The sequence below is a fragment of the Arvicanthis niloticus genome, chromosome 10 (assembly GCF_011762505.2).
Source record: "Arvicanthis niloticus isolate mArvNil1 chromosome 10, mArvNil1.pat.X, whole genome shotgun sequence".
Taxonomy (NCBI): domain Eukaryota; kingdom Metazoa; phylum Chordata; class Mammalia; order Rodentia; family Muridae; genus Arvicanthis; species Arvicanthis niloticus.
In genome coordinates this window covers 51,019,462-51,035,660 of record NC_047667.1, presented here as the reverse complement: position 1 = coordinate 51,035,660, position 16,199 = coordinate 51,019,462, and the positions used below count along the sequence as shown (strand labels likewise).

The 16,199-nt window shown below is 41.0% G+C and overlaps 1 protein-coding gene across 2 annotated transcripts; it reads right to left on the bottom strand.

The window, feature by feature from the left end:
• Positions 1-851: 851 nt before the first annotated feature.
• Ccdc181 (coiled-coil domain containing 181) lies at positions 852-13,361 on the bottom strand. Of its 2 annotated transcripts, none has more exons than XM_034513702.2 (6): positions 13,189-13,361; positions 10,859-10,999; positions 8,217-9,164; positions 6,306-6,452; positions 2,249-2,403; positions 852-1,192 (listed from the first exon to the last, which is right to left on the bottom strand). In XM_034513702.2, exons 2-6 carry the CDS (start codon positions 10,973-10,975, stop codon positions 1,030-1,032), a joined length of 1,530 nt encoding a protein of 509 aa, XP_034369593.1. In that variant the 5' UTR covers positions 10,976-10,999; positions 13,189-13,361; the 3' UTR covers positions 852-1,029. The 2 variants fall into 2 exon arrangements, with proteins under 2 accessions (XP_034369593.1, XP_034369594.1); XM_034513703.2 differs by having other exon boundaries at positions 13,144-13,333.
• Positions 13,362-16,199: the final 2,838 nt, after the last annotated feature.

Sequence of the window (16,199 nt, the reverse complement as noted above, 5' to 3'; positions counted from 1 at the left end):
TCCGAGAACTAGTTTCTAAGACACTGTCCAAGTTAGAGCACCTGGGATCCTTGCTTCCTCTGGGTTCTTGGAGGTTGGGGACAGAGCTGGCACCCAAGATCTGCTCAGTGCTCTGGCCCAGACCGGAAGGAACCAGTGTTCCGGGCCGGGAGTGACTTCCTGGGTCCTTGTGGGTCCCAGTTACTCCCTGTTTACGTCTGGCCCTGCTGTCTGCTTACCTAAGATACTGCCTGAGTTAGAGCGCCTGGGATCCCCGCTTCCTCTGGGTTCTTGGAGGTTGGGGGCAGAGCTGCCACCCAAGATCTGCTCAGTGCTCTGGCCTATCGGGGACTTTTATGCACAAAATAGAATTAAGTGTAGAAAAGCTATATCATCTTTCCATGGTACTAACAGGTGATATTTGTTCTACACTATTTAGGATACCACCATTAAAATTCAACTTTGACAAGTAGAATTTCGGTTAAAGCCTTGATAGAGACTTAAGTCATTCCTCAAGCCTTCTGAAACATTCTTCTGAAAGTTGTATTACATTATTTTGCAGTGGGGATGTGGGTTATGCATTCCACTGTGCATTGAGGAGGTCCGAGGACAGCTTTGTGGGAGCTTGTTCTCTTTCTGCCCTGTGGAACCCAGGGTCTGAACTTAGGTCATCCGACTTGGTGGCAAGTGCCTTTACCACAGACATCTCACTGTGCCTCTACTGCAGTAGTTTAAATGATCATGGAAGTATAAAAAGAGATGTATGCCTTTCTTGTGGCCTTCTGGGTAGAAATGTTAACAAAGTAACTTAGAGGTAGAACAGTTTCCTCGTTGATGAGTTTGAGGCACTGACTACAAGATGACACCACACATTCAACACTGTGAGAGACATTTATTTTGTGTTTGTGCGAAAACAACATAAATTCAGCATCACCAAAAGGCAAATCCAACTCCCACAGTTTGGAGTATTATCAAGACAAGGGGCCGATGGGAAACAACACACACAATTCTGGTGACAGCAGCTTCCAGTGAAGTCTTTCCTAGGCGGCTTCAGTTGTAGTGGTCGGTGAAGCGGAAAGCCTTGGCTTCCGGCACGCCGTACAGGCTACTCTGTAGTTGTTTAGAGCGACGTGCTTCCAGTCGGAGCTGCCGGGCTCTCTCTTTGACAGCCTGCTGCTCAGCTATTTTCTCTATCTGTTTCCTTCTGAGCCATCTGTAGGAAGAGCATGATCAGATTGGTGAGTCTCATATACTAAACTTCTCATCTACAAGTGTAGAAAACTAACATTTCTGCAATAAAATGGGGTCAAAACACAATTGTTAAAGAATCAACTAAATGTTTATAGGCTTATTTCCCAGGCTCATTCAAAAAAGCAGTTTACACCTGGGATCAAATGCTTGAAATCAGGGTTATCTGTGGTATAACTGACAACTTGCTTGAATCAGTAGTAATCTAACTTACATGAGTTACAAGTCCCATCTCTTTTCCAAAATAATAATTTTCTAAGCAAATAACTATTTGCTATATTCCAAATAAGTTATTCCTTGAAATTAGCATGTAAAACATAAGTTCAGTTAAAAACATTAGTAAGATGCAAAACTGCCTCAAGCTTCTTGGCAGAGAAACTCTAGAGCCTGTGCCTCTGGGTAAATAAAACGTCCCTTCCTTAAAATGCAAATGGAGTCTAAGCATGAAAGGGATGAAGGAAATCTAAGCATCAAAAGGAAATTAAGGAAGACTCCTTGCTTAGTTAAAAATAACACAGGAACTAACTTTATATACATCTATCTGGTGTATATGGGGGATATATATATGTCAACCCAAACAACTATTAGAATAATAAGAAACTCATACTTTCGGGGTCCTGAATTGCATTTTTCTTTATGCAAATTAATTACCTGTTATGAAACTTTAGGAACAATATGATCACAATGTATATTTTTATTGTAAATATATTTGCAAAGAAGTATTTAGAAGACAGGCATTCTAGTGCTAATAGTCATGATTAGATTTTTGGATGATGAAAATATAAATTTGCATTTTACTTTTATAATAAAAGATTGACATAGGAAAAGGATGAGGGAGACAGGGAGGGAGGAAAGGAGGGAGGGAGGGAAGAAATTCACACAAGTGGAATCAACCTTTATTCTCCAACCTTCCTGAAGGCTAAAGCTTGATGTGGGGTCTGTATGCTTAGGCCCAGTGAGGTACAGATATTAACAGGGATGGGGTGAGCTTTTGAACATTTCAAGCCCCGCCTTAACCTACTGTCGAAAGGCTCTCTCACGGCCCTCTGTTCCTCTCAGGAAGAACAAACACTCCTCTTGCTTTCTGAGTTCCTCCGTCTTCCTTTCTTTCATCTGTTCCTCATGCTTTTTCTTAAGCCATAATCGAAAAGCCTGTTGTGGGTCTCTGTTCACTTGCTGAGTGGAAAAAGAGAGAGAGACTTGCTTAATTCAGAGGAACTAGAGCTGCTGCTTGAAGCTCCACAAGAACCGAGTCCCAGCCAGTGGGTTCACACCGCCCTCATGGCCTGCATTCCGAGCACTCAACCCAAATGCACTTCCCATTCCTCCACCAACACTATAGGCTTCTGTAAGGAAGCTTTCCTCCTACTGAGGAAAATGGTGGTGGTGGTGGGGGGGGGGTGTGTGCTCGGCAGCACTTAGCTGGCATGCTCAGCGTCCTGAGAGCCACCTCCAGCACCACCCCAGTACAAATCAATTAACGGAGAAAGTAACAGCTGTGGTTTTCAAAGTTGAACTCTTGGACAAATCAAATATATTTTTCCCCAAAGATACAAGCATATAAAACAAAGAATGGAAAGAGTTGAGGGCTTTAGAGTAGTTCCTGACAGTTCCATGGAGCATACTCTATAACTATGTAATTCACTGTGTTAGTTACCTTTTCCTTAAACCCTAAGTTTTTTAGTTAACAGTATCCATCAGCAGAGACTCGACTGGTGGGTACATCTTCAAAACTATTACTGGGACTGGAGAAGTGGCTCAGTGGTTAAGAGCACTGGCCATTCTTTCTGAGGACCCAGGTTTGGCTCCCAGCACCCACATGGCAGCTTAAACCACCTGTATCTCCAGTTCCAGTGTCTCCACGGGCACTGCACACATGTGGTGAATAGACAGACATGTAAACAAAACACCCATACACATAAAAATAAATATTTAAAAAATAAAACTATAATTATTGCCAGATGCACACAAACACTCATGATTTTGCATACCTTTTTCTATAGCATTTATCACTCCATAACTAACATTTTATTCCCTATTTTGGAAATTCTTACGATTTATTTTTTATTTATTTGTGTGTGTGTGTGTGTGTGTGTGTGTGTGTGTGTGTGGTGTACCTGCACATATGTATAGGTGTCTGTGAAGCAAGAAAGGCATTAGCTTCCCTAGGTGGCTGTGAGTCACCTGGCCTGGGTGCTGGGAACCCCGCTCTGGTCCTCTGCAGCACTGGTTACTGTTGAGCCATCTCCCCACCCTCTATAGAGTGTCTCTAAGACAGAGTGTCCGTATTTGGATTGAAACGGTATTCCTGTGTATGGGACAGCGCATGTCACCTAATAAGCAGCAGATAAACTGTTATGTTAGACACGTGACAACTTTAACCAGTATGTTTATATGTCATGGTCATCTGTAGGATCAACTGACTAGTCACAGCCTTTCCTGATTTTTTTTCAACTGGGATACTGAAAGTTTTGCTCTAACAAAATAAATCCTAAAAATAGCAATAATATTTGTAATAATTTTGAAATTCCTAACTAGGATTTCATGCAATTTTTGTTAAAAGTAATTTTTAGAAATCTCTTTTTTGTTCTCAGTTATGTGTGTTTGTACATATGTGTGTACGTGTGTGCATATGTGTAGTGCATCAGTCGCCTTGTAAGGCACAAGCAACCATAATGCACAGGTTGGTGCTGAGGACTGAACCTAAGGTCTCTGAGAGAGCAACTGGTGTTCTTAGCTACTGAGTTCCCTCTTCAGTCCTGATAAAAATAAACTCTGAGTGGCCGCACTGGCCAGGGAGGAAGGAGGGCTAGCTGCAGATCTGCACCTCTCCATCAGTAAATCCAAATCCAATCCCCCAGGCTCATCCCAGGTTTGTAGCAGCCCAGCTGTTAATGCTTCCCCGTTCTCAGCCCCATTTCCAGAGCATCACACAGGCTCTTCTCCTACAGCAGCCTCCATCAGCACCTTTCCCCTGTCTCAGCCACCACCTCCCACAGGCATTCCTTGGGAGCCCATCAGCTGTGCCAGCCAGGGAAGCAACAGGCAATCTTCAGATCTTCACTCTCCCTCCCCTCCTCTAGATCCAATGGCCCAGTCTCATCTCTAGCTCTGTAGTAGACCAACTGTGATGCCTCTCCTCCCTCTTTGGCCTTCCTGAGTACTAGGCGCACGTGCGGCAGGCATACATTCCTGCAGACACACATACACATAAGAAGAATAAAGAATGCAGACCAGCAGAGTTCACTGGAGAAGGGAAATGAGACGGGACCTGAAGTTCTTCTACCCGTGCCAGGGAACACTGGCACCCCTCTTAATAGACCAGGGAACTCTTTAAACCTCATAGTTCAGGAATCTGCTGAAGGCTTCACCACATGCTTATGGGTTAGCCCACTCTAGCCTCTCCTTCCCCACTTCCTACTCTTGAGATGGAACAGGAAGTTCCAAGTCCTAATCATGACTTGGTGTCTAGAGGTCAGTTCTCATCCAGACTCAGGGAAGCCACAGGCATGAGGCTTCCCTGTCAGCAACTGAAACCAAAGACCAAAATCTACAACAGAAGCCCTACTGAGCATTCGTACTCTTCCGGTTCTACACAGGATTTTAGGGGAGCTCTGGGCCAGGAACTAAGGACAGAAACCAGTATTTGTATCTTTCTTATTGTATCACAAACACACATCTATACTCACATACAAGCATGGGTATTACTGATCTGAAGACAAACGGAGGCGACAAGTCACACACAGCAAAACTAATCTGTGGCAAATATGTCACTCATACTGTTGTAGGAACTAGAAGTTTTAAACTTGGGAGGTTGATTGACAAGAATTTCACTTTGAACACTCAAAAGTCTTGAATCCTACTCCCAAAAAACATTCTTATGGAGTCTTAATGTTCCTCATTATAATGTACAGCTTTGTTGAATCACCAGTACGGCACAATATTGAAACCTATCTAATTCTACATGAGGAACGAGTTAATTAACAGAGGGATAGAAGTTAGGTAGTTAAAAGTATTATCTAACAACAAAGGCCTAGAAAGATGTCCATGATAAGAGAAAGCAACAGACTGAACTTCTGAAAATACATATGTAAAAGTTAAATTAAATAAAATGATGTTCTGGATGACTCCATTTTTGTCTATGTGTATTCATGTCCATGGAGCCAGAGTTACAGGAGATTATGAACCACCCAGTGTGGGTGACGGGAACCAAACTTGAGCATTCTAAAAGAGCAGCCAGGGCTCCTAAAAGCTGAGCCACCCCAGTCCCTGTATTTCAATTTTAAAAAATGTGGTGGCACTGGAGAGATGATACAGTACTTAAGAGCAGTGGCTGCTCTCCCAGAGGACCCTGGTTGAATTCCCAGAACCCACATGGCAGCTCATGGCTGTCTGTAATCCATCTCCAGGGGATCTGATGTCCTTTTCTGACCCCTCAGGTACCAGACACACATGGTGCACAACATACTTAGAGGCAGAACACTCATACACATAAATAAATCAATTAATATTTGGCATTCTAAATCTGAAAGATTTTACTTATGATTTCTATCTACTCTAAAGTGGCTCCAGTCTGTCAGTTTGTAAGCAGAAATTGTGCATGTTTTTCCACTTTGAATATTAAGATTAAAACACCTTGAAAATATGAACTAATAATTTCTATTTTCTGTGCTAGGAAAGTTTGACTATAACTAGAATCATCTGATTTTGGTCAGTTTGAAGACACTAGAGTCATGCACGTGGCACCTTCTGCAGGGGCGAGTTGGGTCATGTTTTCCTTCTGTAAAAAAGATGACCCTCCAGTGGTTAAGAGCACTGCTGCTCTTCCAGAGGTCCTGAGTTCAATTCCCAGCAACCACATGGTGGCTCACAACCATCTGTAATGGGATCTGATGCCCTCTTCTGGTGTGTGTCTGAAGAAATCGACAGTGTACTTACTCACACATAAAATAATCTCAAAGAAAGGAAGGAAGGAAGGAAGAAAGGAAGGAAGGAAGGAAGGAAGGAAGGAAGGAAGGAAGGAAGGAAGGGAGCCTCTGTATGCGGTGAGCTTGCTTCTGAGAGCACAGTCCACTTACTCTGCTGCTCATGTCTTCGATCTGCTTTGCTCGCTGAACTCTCCGCATTTCTATGACCTGCTCTCTTTTCTTCTGCAGCCATGCTTTAAACACCATCTCGTTTTCCTTTTTCTTCTCGTTCTCTTCCTCTAGTTTGCGCTGTTCTTCCTAGTGGGAGGAGAAAGGGTATAGCGGGAAATTCATGAAGCTGGGTATAAGTCAGGAAGATGTATTTTGACTTCTGAAATTAGGATTCCCTGCTTTAAAACTTTCCAAATGAAAATTGCTCCACTTTCAAATACAGGGGTCAGGTATGGGGCTCTAATTAGCTTAAGAGGGAGAACGGAGTACTTTGGAGCAGGTAAGCCAGAGAAGTGTATAGTTACATGGTGTTCATTGCTTGCCATTGGGAACCATGTGTATCTTTTGTCTACTCTTAGGTTACTCTTGGTACCAATTAATTAAATTACAACAATGCAGACAACATCAATTTCAAGAAGCACTATAATTTGCTTGAGCATTTTTCCATTATTGTTAAATTAGTTTGTGATGATGGTACTGCAGTTATGAAGAAAAATATTTCACTCATTTAGAAATGTGTGGGAGCTGGGCAGTGGTAGCGCACACCTTTAATCCCAGCACTTGGGAGGCAGAGGCAGGCGGATTTCTGAGTTCGAGGCCAGCCTGGTCTACAGAGTGAGTTCCAGGACAGCCAGAGCTACACAGAGAAACCCTGTCTAGAAAAAAAAAAAAAAAAAAAGTCTAGCAACGTATGGGAAATCCGTGTGGAAGATACAGAATATGGCCTGTGCCTTGTTTTAAAAGCCAGTTAAGTGATGCTAGGGATGGAGCTCAGGATGCTGGAGGAGCACTCACTTAGGACCTTCCTGCTTACCTCAGAACAGCACGATACTAAGATTAAAGCAGTAACCGAATACATAAAATATTTAAGCTTAACAAATAAAAAAGAAATGGTGTACAGAGACCAAAATTTCTTCTATCCTCATCAGAGTCTGCTGATGACGACAGAAGAGTTAGCTGTAATTTTATAGGGGTTTTGAATTTTTTATTAAAATGTTTTTCAGGTTATTTATGCTTATAAGCCAGCATTTGCTATCAGAAGCACACCTAGTGACTTGGCTAAATATTTTAAAAGATGAAATTGTATCTTAATTATTCAGCTACCATTATAAAAGGAAGTTATCTAAACTTGAAGAAAGTTGCTTACATCCATTCTGCAGAACTGTAAGGTAGTCACTGGTAGTCAAAAAATGGAGCATAGTGGGACAGCAGGAAGCTACATGTTAGTTGTGAGCCAGACTCTGATCATACTGCATCAGCTTGGGCAAGCCATTTGACCTCTTCCTCAATGCTCTCATCATTTGAGATTTCAGAGGGATTTAGAGAATTTCAGCATGGATATTAGGCTCTACTCCCCTCTCCCCAGTAGAGGTGGCAGAACCAAGAACTTTGGGCATTCTAGGCTACCAATGAGCTGCTGCCTCAGCAAGCTCCACCCTCAATCCATAACTGCAATCCCCAAAACCAAGGTCTTATAGACACAGAAGATATATGAGGTACACACAACTACAGCAATGGGGATGCAAGCTTACCTGTTGCCTGTACTTCCTAAGATTTGAGTCTTGCCTATCTCATAGCACGTGCTTTCAAGTCTCACATTTAAGGTGACAGTGTCATGTTTGAGATCAGTCTGGGTCTAACACAGAGCTTCTACTATCTTTTGTGATGTCTACAAGAAAGGACCAAGGTAATGGCAGTGCCCTACCTCTCAACATTTACCCCAGTGATTTAACAACATGAAAGTCAGTAAGAGGCAACAACTTGTGGTATTTTGAACCATTCCTGTCTTGTGACATTGATCAAACCTGAAATAAACTGTTCTTTCCACATCCGTTCCACCTGCCTTCTTACCTCCCTCTTCAGCTTTTCGCGCTTTCGTTCTAGCTGTTTCTGGAGTTCCTTCTGTCGTGGTGACAGACAGTATGTTGAGGTCACTGGAGAGACACCTGCTGACTGTATCCTGTGACTGGATCTCCTGGCTTTTTTATTTAGATCTGAGTTGGCAGCAGAGCTTGGACGATTCTTGGGGTTGGGTGGTAGCTGAGGGACTTGAGCCAATGGCTCTCCTCCTGAAGAGAGAGGCAGAACAAGAACCTTTGCCTCAGACTCTTCTTTCTTGATGCCACTGACAGATGGGTTGGGAGGCCTGAGTGCCAACTGTGAGGATTCATGTTCTGTACTGTTAGCACTGCTAATGGGGGGCAGGAAGCCCTGGCTTTCAATGTCCTGTAGATTCATAAGTTCAAACTTGCCATCTCTCTCCACCAGTATCTTCCTATCGTTTTCTTCACAGCTGCCATCAGTAATTGACACGAGCACACTCTCTTGTCCTAAGTCACCAGAAATACATAGTTGTGACAGTTTCCCAGACATATTGGTCTCATTTTCTAAGACAGCTTTACAAGTATCACTGTCTTCTAATGGTGGGACTTCCAGATCAACTAATTTGTCTTTGAACTTTAGTTTTCGCTCCCTCTTATTGTTCACAGGTTCCTGAGTCTGTAGAAGCTTATTAGCCTCGATAATTTTCTCCATAATGTATTTCCGTACTTCTTCATCTTCTTCGTCCTCCAGGTCTTTCTGGGTTTCTGGTTTGGAATCCTGGAAGGAGTTCTCACTGTCTGAGTCTGATATGGGATCCAAAGGCTGAATACTTGGGACAGAAATGAAATCATTTCTTCTGGGCAAGGCTTCATCCTTTGGAGGTTTATCTGGATCAGAGAGCTGTTGGCCAAGTTCTGTTTCTGTTTCCTTCTCTTTTAATTCCTGGTCAAGATCGTCTTCCTTATTGCAAGCCATCTTTAAAAACAAACAAACACATGAGAGTTTACTCTCCAGTACAATTCTACTATTTACTTGGGGGACAAGTGAAATAGATTGCTTTTTGTGTTCATGTGGTTTATTTTATACACAGGGCAATTTAGGTGCTTCTGGCCTACACTTTACTCCTAACATTACAGCCCATATTTCTGAGCTCCTCTGAGAAATACAGGGGAAACAGTGAGTCCTCATTACTCATCACTCGGACTCTACAGCCCTGCACTCCACAGCTTGAGCTACTGCAGCTGCAAGACCTTGGTTCAGCTTCACCTCTCTGGAAATCTCTGCCTCCACTCATGCTGGGTACTCCCTGGGTACATGAAACTCTCCTCTTACGGCCGCCTAGGGAAAACTTCACTGTTGTCATTTTTTTTTTCAAATATTCTACTGCATTTTTTTCCCTCTACCATGTAACAAGCCAAGATGGAGTTAAATTTGTAAAACCCACTGCCTTCGCTTCCTCAAATTCCTTCTGTTCAACTCCCTGGAATCTAAATAACTATTCTTACTACTTTTCTTCTAAAGTCACCTCAGTCAACATCCCAGGCATATTCCTTGTTACTCCCTCACTTATTCACACTAATGTCTGCACGCACAAACTATAGATGAATATATGCACTGTGTATGTGTATGTGTATGTGAGTGTGTGTGTGCATGTGTGTGTGTAACAGGAAGAGCCAGGAAAGGGTCATATTTCCTGATTTCTCCTCCATATATCTGATTATTAGCACATGATCCTGGTTAATTACAGCTCAGATCAGCCCTTTATTTTTTCCCTATCTTCACTACTCTGAAGTGTTAATTTTGTCTTAAGGTTTCAACTATTAACTGGTAGATTATATTTTTAAAGGATTTATTTATACTAAAAGTATAAACCTGGGGCTGAAGAGATGACTCAGTGGTTAAGAGCACTGGCTGTTCTTCCAGAGGTGCTGAGTTCAATTCCCAGCAACCACATGGTGGCTTACAACCATTTGTAATGAGATCCAATGCCCTCTTCTGGTGTGTCTGAAGATAGTGATAGTGTACTCACATACATAAAATAAATAAATAAATCTTTTTTTTTTTTTTTTTTTTTTTTGGTCTTTTGAGACAGGGTTTCTCTGTGTAGTCCTGGCTGTCCTGATACTCTGTAGATCAGGCTGGCCTCGAACTCAGAAATCCGCCTGACTCTGCCTCCCAAGTAGTCACACGGGAAGAGGGAGAAACAGCGGGATTCGAACTCCCTGGGTAGAAGGGCACAGCTGCCCTCTGGAGGCAGCCACCCAAGGCGTGCACCACTGCTGGCTTGCTAACAAATAAATCTTAAAAAGAGTTTAAACCTATGATTTTTAAAAAAAGTTTTCAACTTGGATGCACTAAATCATGTTCTTTACTCAGATTAAAATTTTATTATCATTTGAGCTATGTTAAATGCTTTTTAATTTCCATCCTGTCATTCACCCAAACATTAAAACATACTGTTTTAAACATCCAGTGTCCAAGACAAGGATAACAGCATTTGTTCAATACACAAAAGAAAATGCTGTAAAGTTTAGACAAGACAGCAGGAGTGAAAACCTTCACTGCTGCAACATGTTTTTCTGATGTAAAGGCAAAACATTCTATTGCTGTAATTTCCTTGTGTCCTATTGACATAATTACCATGCATGCTGTTGGTACTGTACACATACCTCTATTACGCTGCCATTACTTTTTTCTTTATCATTGATCAACCACTCCAAATCCTTCTCAAAGTCATCTTCATATTCTCCACTCTCTTTTGAATCAATATCCTTATCTTCATCCATTTTTCCACTTATCAATCAATAATGCTATATGATTTTAAAGATAAAGGTTATGTTAAGCCACTTTAGAGGCAGAATGAGCACTGAGACCTGCATTGCAAAGTAAGCTAATTACCACATAGAAACATGTAAGAGGAAGTGTTCAGAGTAGACATGTTAGTGCATACCCGCCCGTGGCAATGCATTTCCATAGCAGACAGTCCTAACAACCCTTCTACCTACCCCCAACCCTCCCAACCCTAATCTATGAGATCTCTAAGTTAGTAAGAAGATGGAGCGTGGAACAGGATTTTTCTCCATGCCCTAGCAATTAGTAAAAGTCTTCAACAGACGATGAAGTTTATGCCCTGTTCATAAATGTTAGTTTTCAGCTATTTGGATAAATAAGGAGTCAGTTAACTGGATAGTAATCATTACTAAAATATTCATTGTATTCTTTCCAGACATTCTTTTAAGCTAAAAATATAAAACAGGCCTTCTTGACAGATGCAAATGTTGGGCTTCAATAACTTATCAATTAGAAGTTATTTCGAGGCGACTTGGATAAACCAACATCTACCTTCAAGACATACTAGATTACTTACACTGACTGCCTACCCACCACTGAAAACAATTACACTGTGAATGACACAGGATAAAATAAAACTTGCTATACAAAAGGCATATGAAGACCACAGTGCTTTTCACACTCATTATCCTATGGTATCATTAGCTCTGTTCTCAAAGAAGGGATACTGAAATTAAGATGTTTAACTTGCTGCTAGAAGGAAACTTTTCTAGAACTAACTCCCCGATGTTTTCCCAGAGTCTTACAGCAAACATAATCCTGAGCTCATCATAAGTATGAAATAGTTCATACTCCTGAGCTCATACATGAAAACTCCAGTAAATACATGTCATTACTTACAAAAATATCAACTATACGGAAGCTAAAATGCTAAGTCCAAAACCACAGCCAATAACAAATAAAAATATATCAGATATATTAGGCGCTATTAAAATCACACAAATAGAAGTTTTAAAAAGGCATGCATAAAATAAATGAAAAATAAATGAAAGTCAGATCACATCTGAAGTGTAATTGAATTTCTATAACTCCAAAAAAAAAAAAAAAGAAACATCCCCACTGGTTCTAGTGTAAACAAACAACATATACACTTGTTGCCAAGTCCCTTAAGCCTTTCAAATGAGTCACAGGATATTTAACCCTTCAGCTTCCTAACCATCATCACCAGGGCACTGTCCACATGACGCACATGTCAACACACTAGAATGAAATGGTATCTTCCACAAACCAAATTTCTTAGCATTTCCTATTTTATTGCTGTGATTTTTTTTTTTTTTTTGCACATTTAAAATGTAAAGCTTATCATCAATAAAAAAAAAAAAAACTACGCCAGTGGTTCTGGCTAGATCAATAGTAAACTGCAGTGGCAGAAACTAGTTCCTTCCTCTTAAGTGTGTAAAAATTCCTGAGTGTCCGAAGACCTTCCAGTGTGGGTCCAAATCACATGCATAGGTGCACACTATATTGGTAACGTTCTCACAAGATTAAAAATATTTAATAATACTTTAACTTGATACTTCTATTCCACCCTTACCATATATAATCTTTTAAACAATAATTTGTCGAAACACCAAGAACCAAAAGAATAAGCAGTAAAGAGAAAGCCTTTCCATATAAAAACAAGCACTTAGAAAAAAAAAAACAACTTAGTTTAAAAAGTAATTAAGCAAATTTCCACAACGTTATGAAACTATCAGGTCCATCCTTCCTGCTGCATTCCGATAAGTCTGTGGTGTTATGAAATACTTTTTAAAAATTACCATCTGTTACAAGTTCTGATAGGAATATTTAACAAAATTAGGTAAAAATTTGGATTCGTACTGAATATCTTAAACACCAACTGAACGGATAGACTTCTAAGTGTGGAAGCTAACATTTCAGGAGTAATTTCTTTTCTTCCACGCAAGCTACCTTTCACATTCCTAAACTCTGAGAAGGGAAATGGTAGGACAAAAACTCGTAGCGTCTAAGCCGTCCTCTGAGGCGTTCTCCTTGTGCATGGTGAAGTGACGGAGATCCTGGGGCTTATCCCTAGAGGACGGCTCGCTTCACCCACCTCCCTCCCACCTCACCCAGACGTTTATCCTCCCCTTGCTCCTGCCACCTGTCTGCGCGTCCTTCCCTCCTCTCCCGCTAAGTCCCCTCCTGCCTGTGGAAGATGCAGTGGCTGGGGTCACAGAGATGGCCGCAGGAGCTCTCTTCTCCTTTTCTAAGCTCTGACAACGAGGCAACGGTGACACCCCGGGCCTGCTCCAGAAGCAGCGGGCACCCGGGTGCCATGGCAACAGCGCGTCTCTGCGGTCTTCTTCCGGGCTTCCCACTACAGGGGAGTGCTAGGATCGCGCGCAGGCGCAGAACGGATCCCCGCGAACACCTGCGACTCACGTCCGGGCCAGCGTTTCCAAGATCCTGCAGGCACACGTTCCCTTTGGTTTTCACTCTGCCTTAGCGCCCGTGTGGGCTTTGTATACCTTTCGCCAGATTTTTTTTTTTTTTGAGTTTTTTTTTTCGAGACAGGGTTTCTCTGTGTATCCCTGGCTGTCCTGGAACTCACTCTGTAGACCAGGCTGGCCTCGAACTCAGAAATCCGCCTGCCTCTGCCTCCCAAGTGCTGGGATTAAAGGCGTGTGCCACCACTGCCTGGCGCCAGATTTTTTTTGTTGTTGTTGTTGCCAAAACTTACAATAAAAGTGCATTTCTGTGTTCATTTTCCTCAAGTGAATATTAAAAGATAGCAAATTGTTAATTGCTGTTTCGACCCACAGCTTTAAAGAAATTCTAGTCAAAATTTTATTTACAGAAAGGAGTTATGAAATAAAATAGAACTTTAGTTCCAGCATTCAAACCTGTCAAAAGAGGCAACTATAGTTTCCCCATAACTTCCCTAAGTATCTTTATGGATAAAAGGAAAATAAGATAATATTCAGATTGTGGTGATAGAAGGCCAGCTATGAAGGAGCTCACAGAGTGTAAATAGAAGGGTACGTGAACAATATAACATAGGTGCAAATTCATCTAAAAAAAAGGATGGATTGAGGATATATATATATATATATATTCCAGAGATTACTTTTGAAAAATAGTATGAATTGTGGGAGACAGGCTGGACATTATATATGGAGATGTGGAGATGATAGCCTGTGAGAAGACAGAGGCATCAACTTGTTTTATTGACTCAAAATATACCAGATAGGGTGCAGCATAAATCAAAACCTTATGCCTCCTTGCCCATCACCCATTAGCAGTTACAAGCATAACGTAGAATCTAAAAATGTGATCTAGGGATAAACATTATCATTTCTCATTTCCTTGCAAAAGTATTCATGGCATTCACTCCTATGAAACTGGAGTTCCCTTTCAAGTGGAGACTGGGTTTTACACATTTACAAGTCTCCAGCCATATAGCTGTTTAAATGTGTGATGGAGAGTTTTTGGGTTCCCAGCACTAACGGGTCTTTAAAATGAACTAACTGTAAAGCTTACAAGCTTTGTGAGGATTAGGAGGCTTACTGAAGGAAGTGGGGTTTTGATAATCAGAGATGAGAGAGGAAAATACCTGGAGAACAGGGCGTTTTAGAAAGTTCATGATTGGATCAATAGAATAATGAGAAATGTCATGACTGTTCAAGACTTAAATTCAGGGGAGGAAGGAATGATAGTGGGATTGTGACACACTTTATAATTTCACATCTTGTAGGTAAGGATACCAACTCCTCCATCTGCAGGCACGTCATTTAATGTCCTCTCTCCAGTGAGCTGAGTGAGCATAGGCTACCCATGACTGATCAGAAGAAGCAAACGAAGGATGTGTAAGCACTGGTGCAAAGACCTCACAGACGTGCCCAGAGCTGTGCTCTCCTCACTTCCTAACCATGTCTCAGTCCAATCAAGCTGACAATGTTACCCATCCAATATGTCAAATTTGTTAAATTATATTGTGTATTAGAAATATTTTATACCTAGGTATAGATAAAATAAAAATGGACCTAATTTAAAAACAACAAACATAGTTTTTATATTTACCTTTGTGAGTCACACCAGATGGGAGGACTTAAGTTTGCCTCTGATCCACAGCAGGGGGACAAATCTGCTTCTAGCTCAAATGCCAGCAATGCATTTCTTAAAACAAATGCTCTAAGGAAAAAGGTATTTCCGTGTAATTACTTCCACATGGTAGCAGATTTGCTCTGAACGTGTTTCATCTGTTCAGCACTATTGACTGCAGGTCCCAGCCTCGAAGGGCAGAAGATGAAAGGGATTTCTTGCTGAGAGGCTCCGACTTACTTATATATGATTAGCAGTCCTGTGATCAACCCTTAACTGTGGAAGAGGATTTAATAGGAATGAATCCCCATAGCAAAGCAACAAAATTCATTTACTTCAGTTTGTCATTTGAGAAAGCAACAAACATAATGTGCTTTTAATTATTGAGTTTATAAGTTGAGTTTTATCATCTAGTAATTCCCCTCTGAAAATAAGTATCCATGTGGTTGAATGTGAGTGCCAGTTACTAAGCTAGCATTTAGCTTTTTTTTTTTTTTTTCTGTGTGCATTTTATAGCAGACATGGCTTTTTGTTGATGTTTGGACAAGATTATTTAACATGAAAAGCAAAATAGTAATTAATTAAAAAGCAAAGAAGTTAGCTTACTAAGATGTATGTTCATTTTTGATTAGTGATGAGACACTGTCTGCTAGTTAGTATCACAAGAGTGAAAGCTAACACACCCTCTGAGCCAGTGTTCATTTTGTTTGGTTACAATAAATATTCTTGTAAGTTCATAGTCTGTCTATGCATGGCCCCTTATACTCTTTAATGTTGATGGCACCTTATAAAGATGACTTTTTTGTTTATTGACAATTATGAATTACTATAAAATTTTCATGCTCTTAAATGTGTATTTGACACACACCCCAAATCTGAGCCTACATGAAATGACATCCTCAGTTCAGTGAGTCCCTATCATAGATAAGAAGGGGCTGAAATGCTGACACTAAGAATCTGTTTTCTGGGACTGCGTTTCAAATTCAACAATTTGGTGTAAGAGAGTATGAAAGGTAAGGTAAAGACGTGGGCCCTGTGACCAGAAAGATAAACTTACAGGCTTGTTAGAAAAACACCTCTTGTATTAGTGGTTTTTTTTTTTTTTTTTTTTTTTTT

Coding starts and splice junctions, on each gene's coding strand:
- Ccdc181 (XM_034513702.2), bottom strand. CDS start 10,975: ATGGATGAAGATAAGGATATTGATTCAAAAGAGAGTGGAGAATATGAA. Junction 9,165..10,858: donor GTAATGGCAGCGTAATAGAG/GTATGTGTACAG, acceptor TTGTTTTTAAAG/ATGGCTTGCAATAAGGAAGA. Junction 1,193..2,248: donor CGTGAGAGAGCCTTTCGACA/GTAGGTTAAGGC, acceptor CTCTTCCTACAG/ATGGCTCAGAAGGAAACAGA.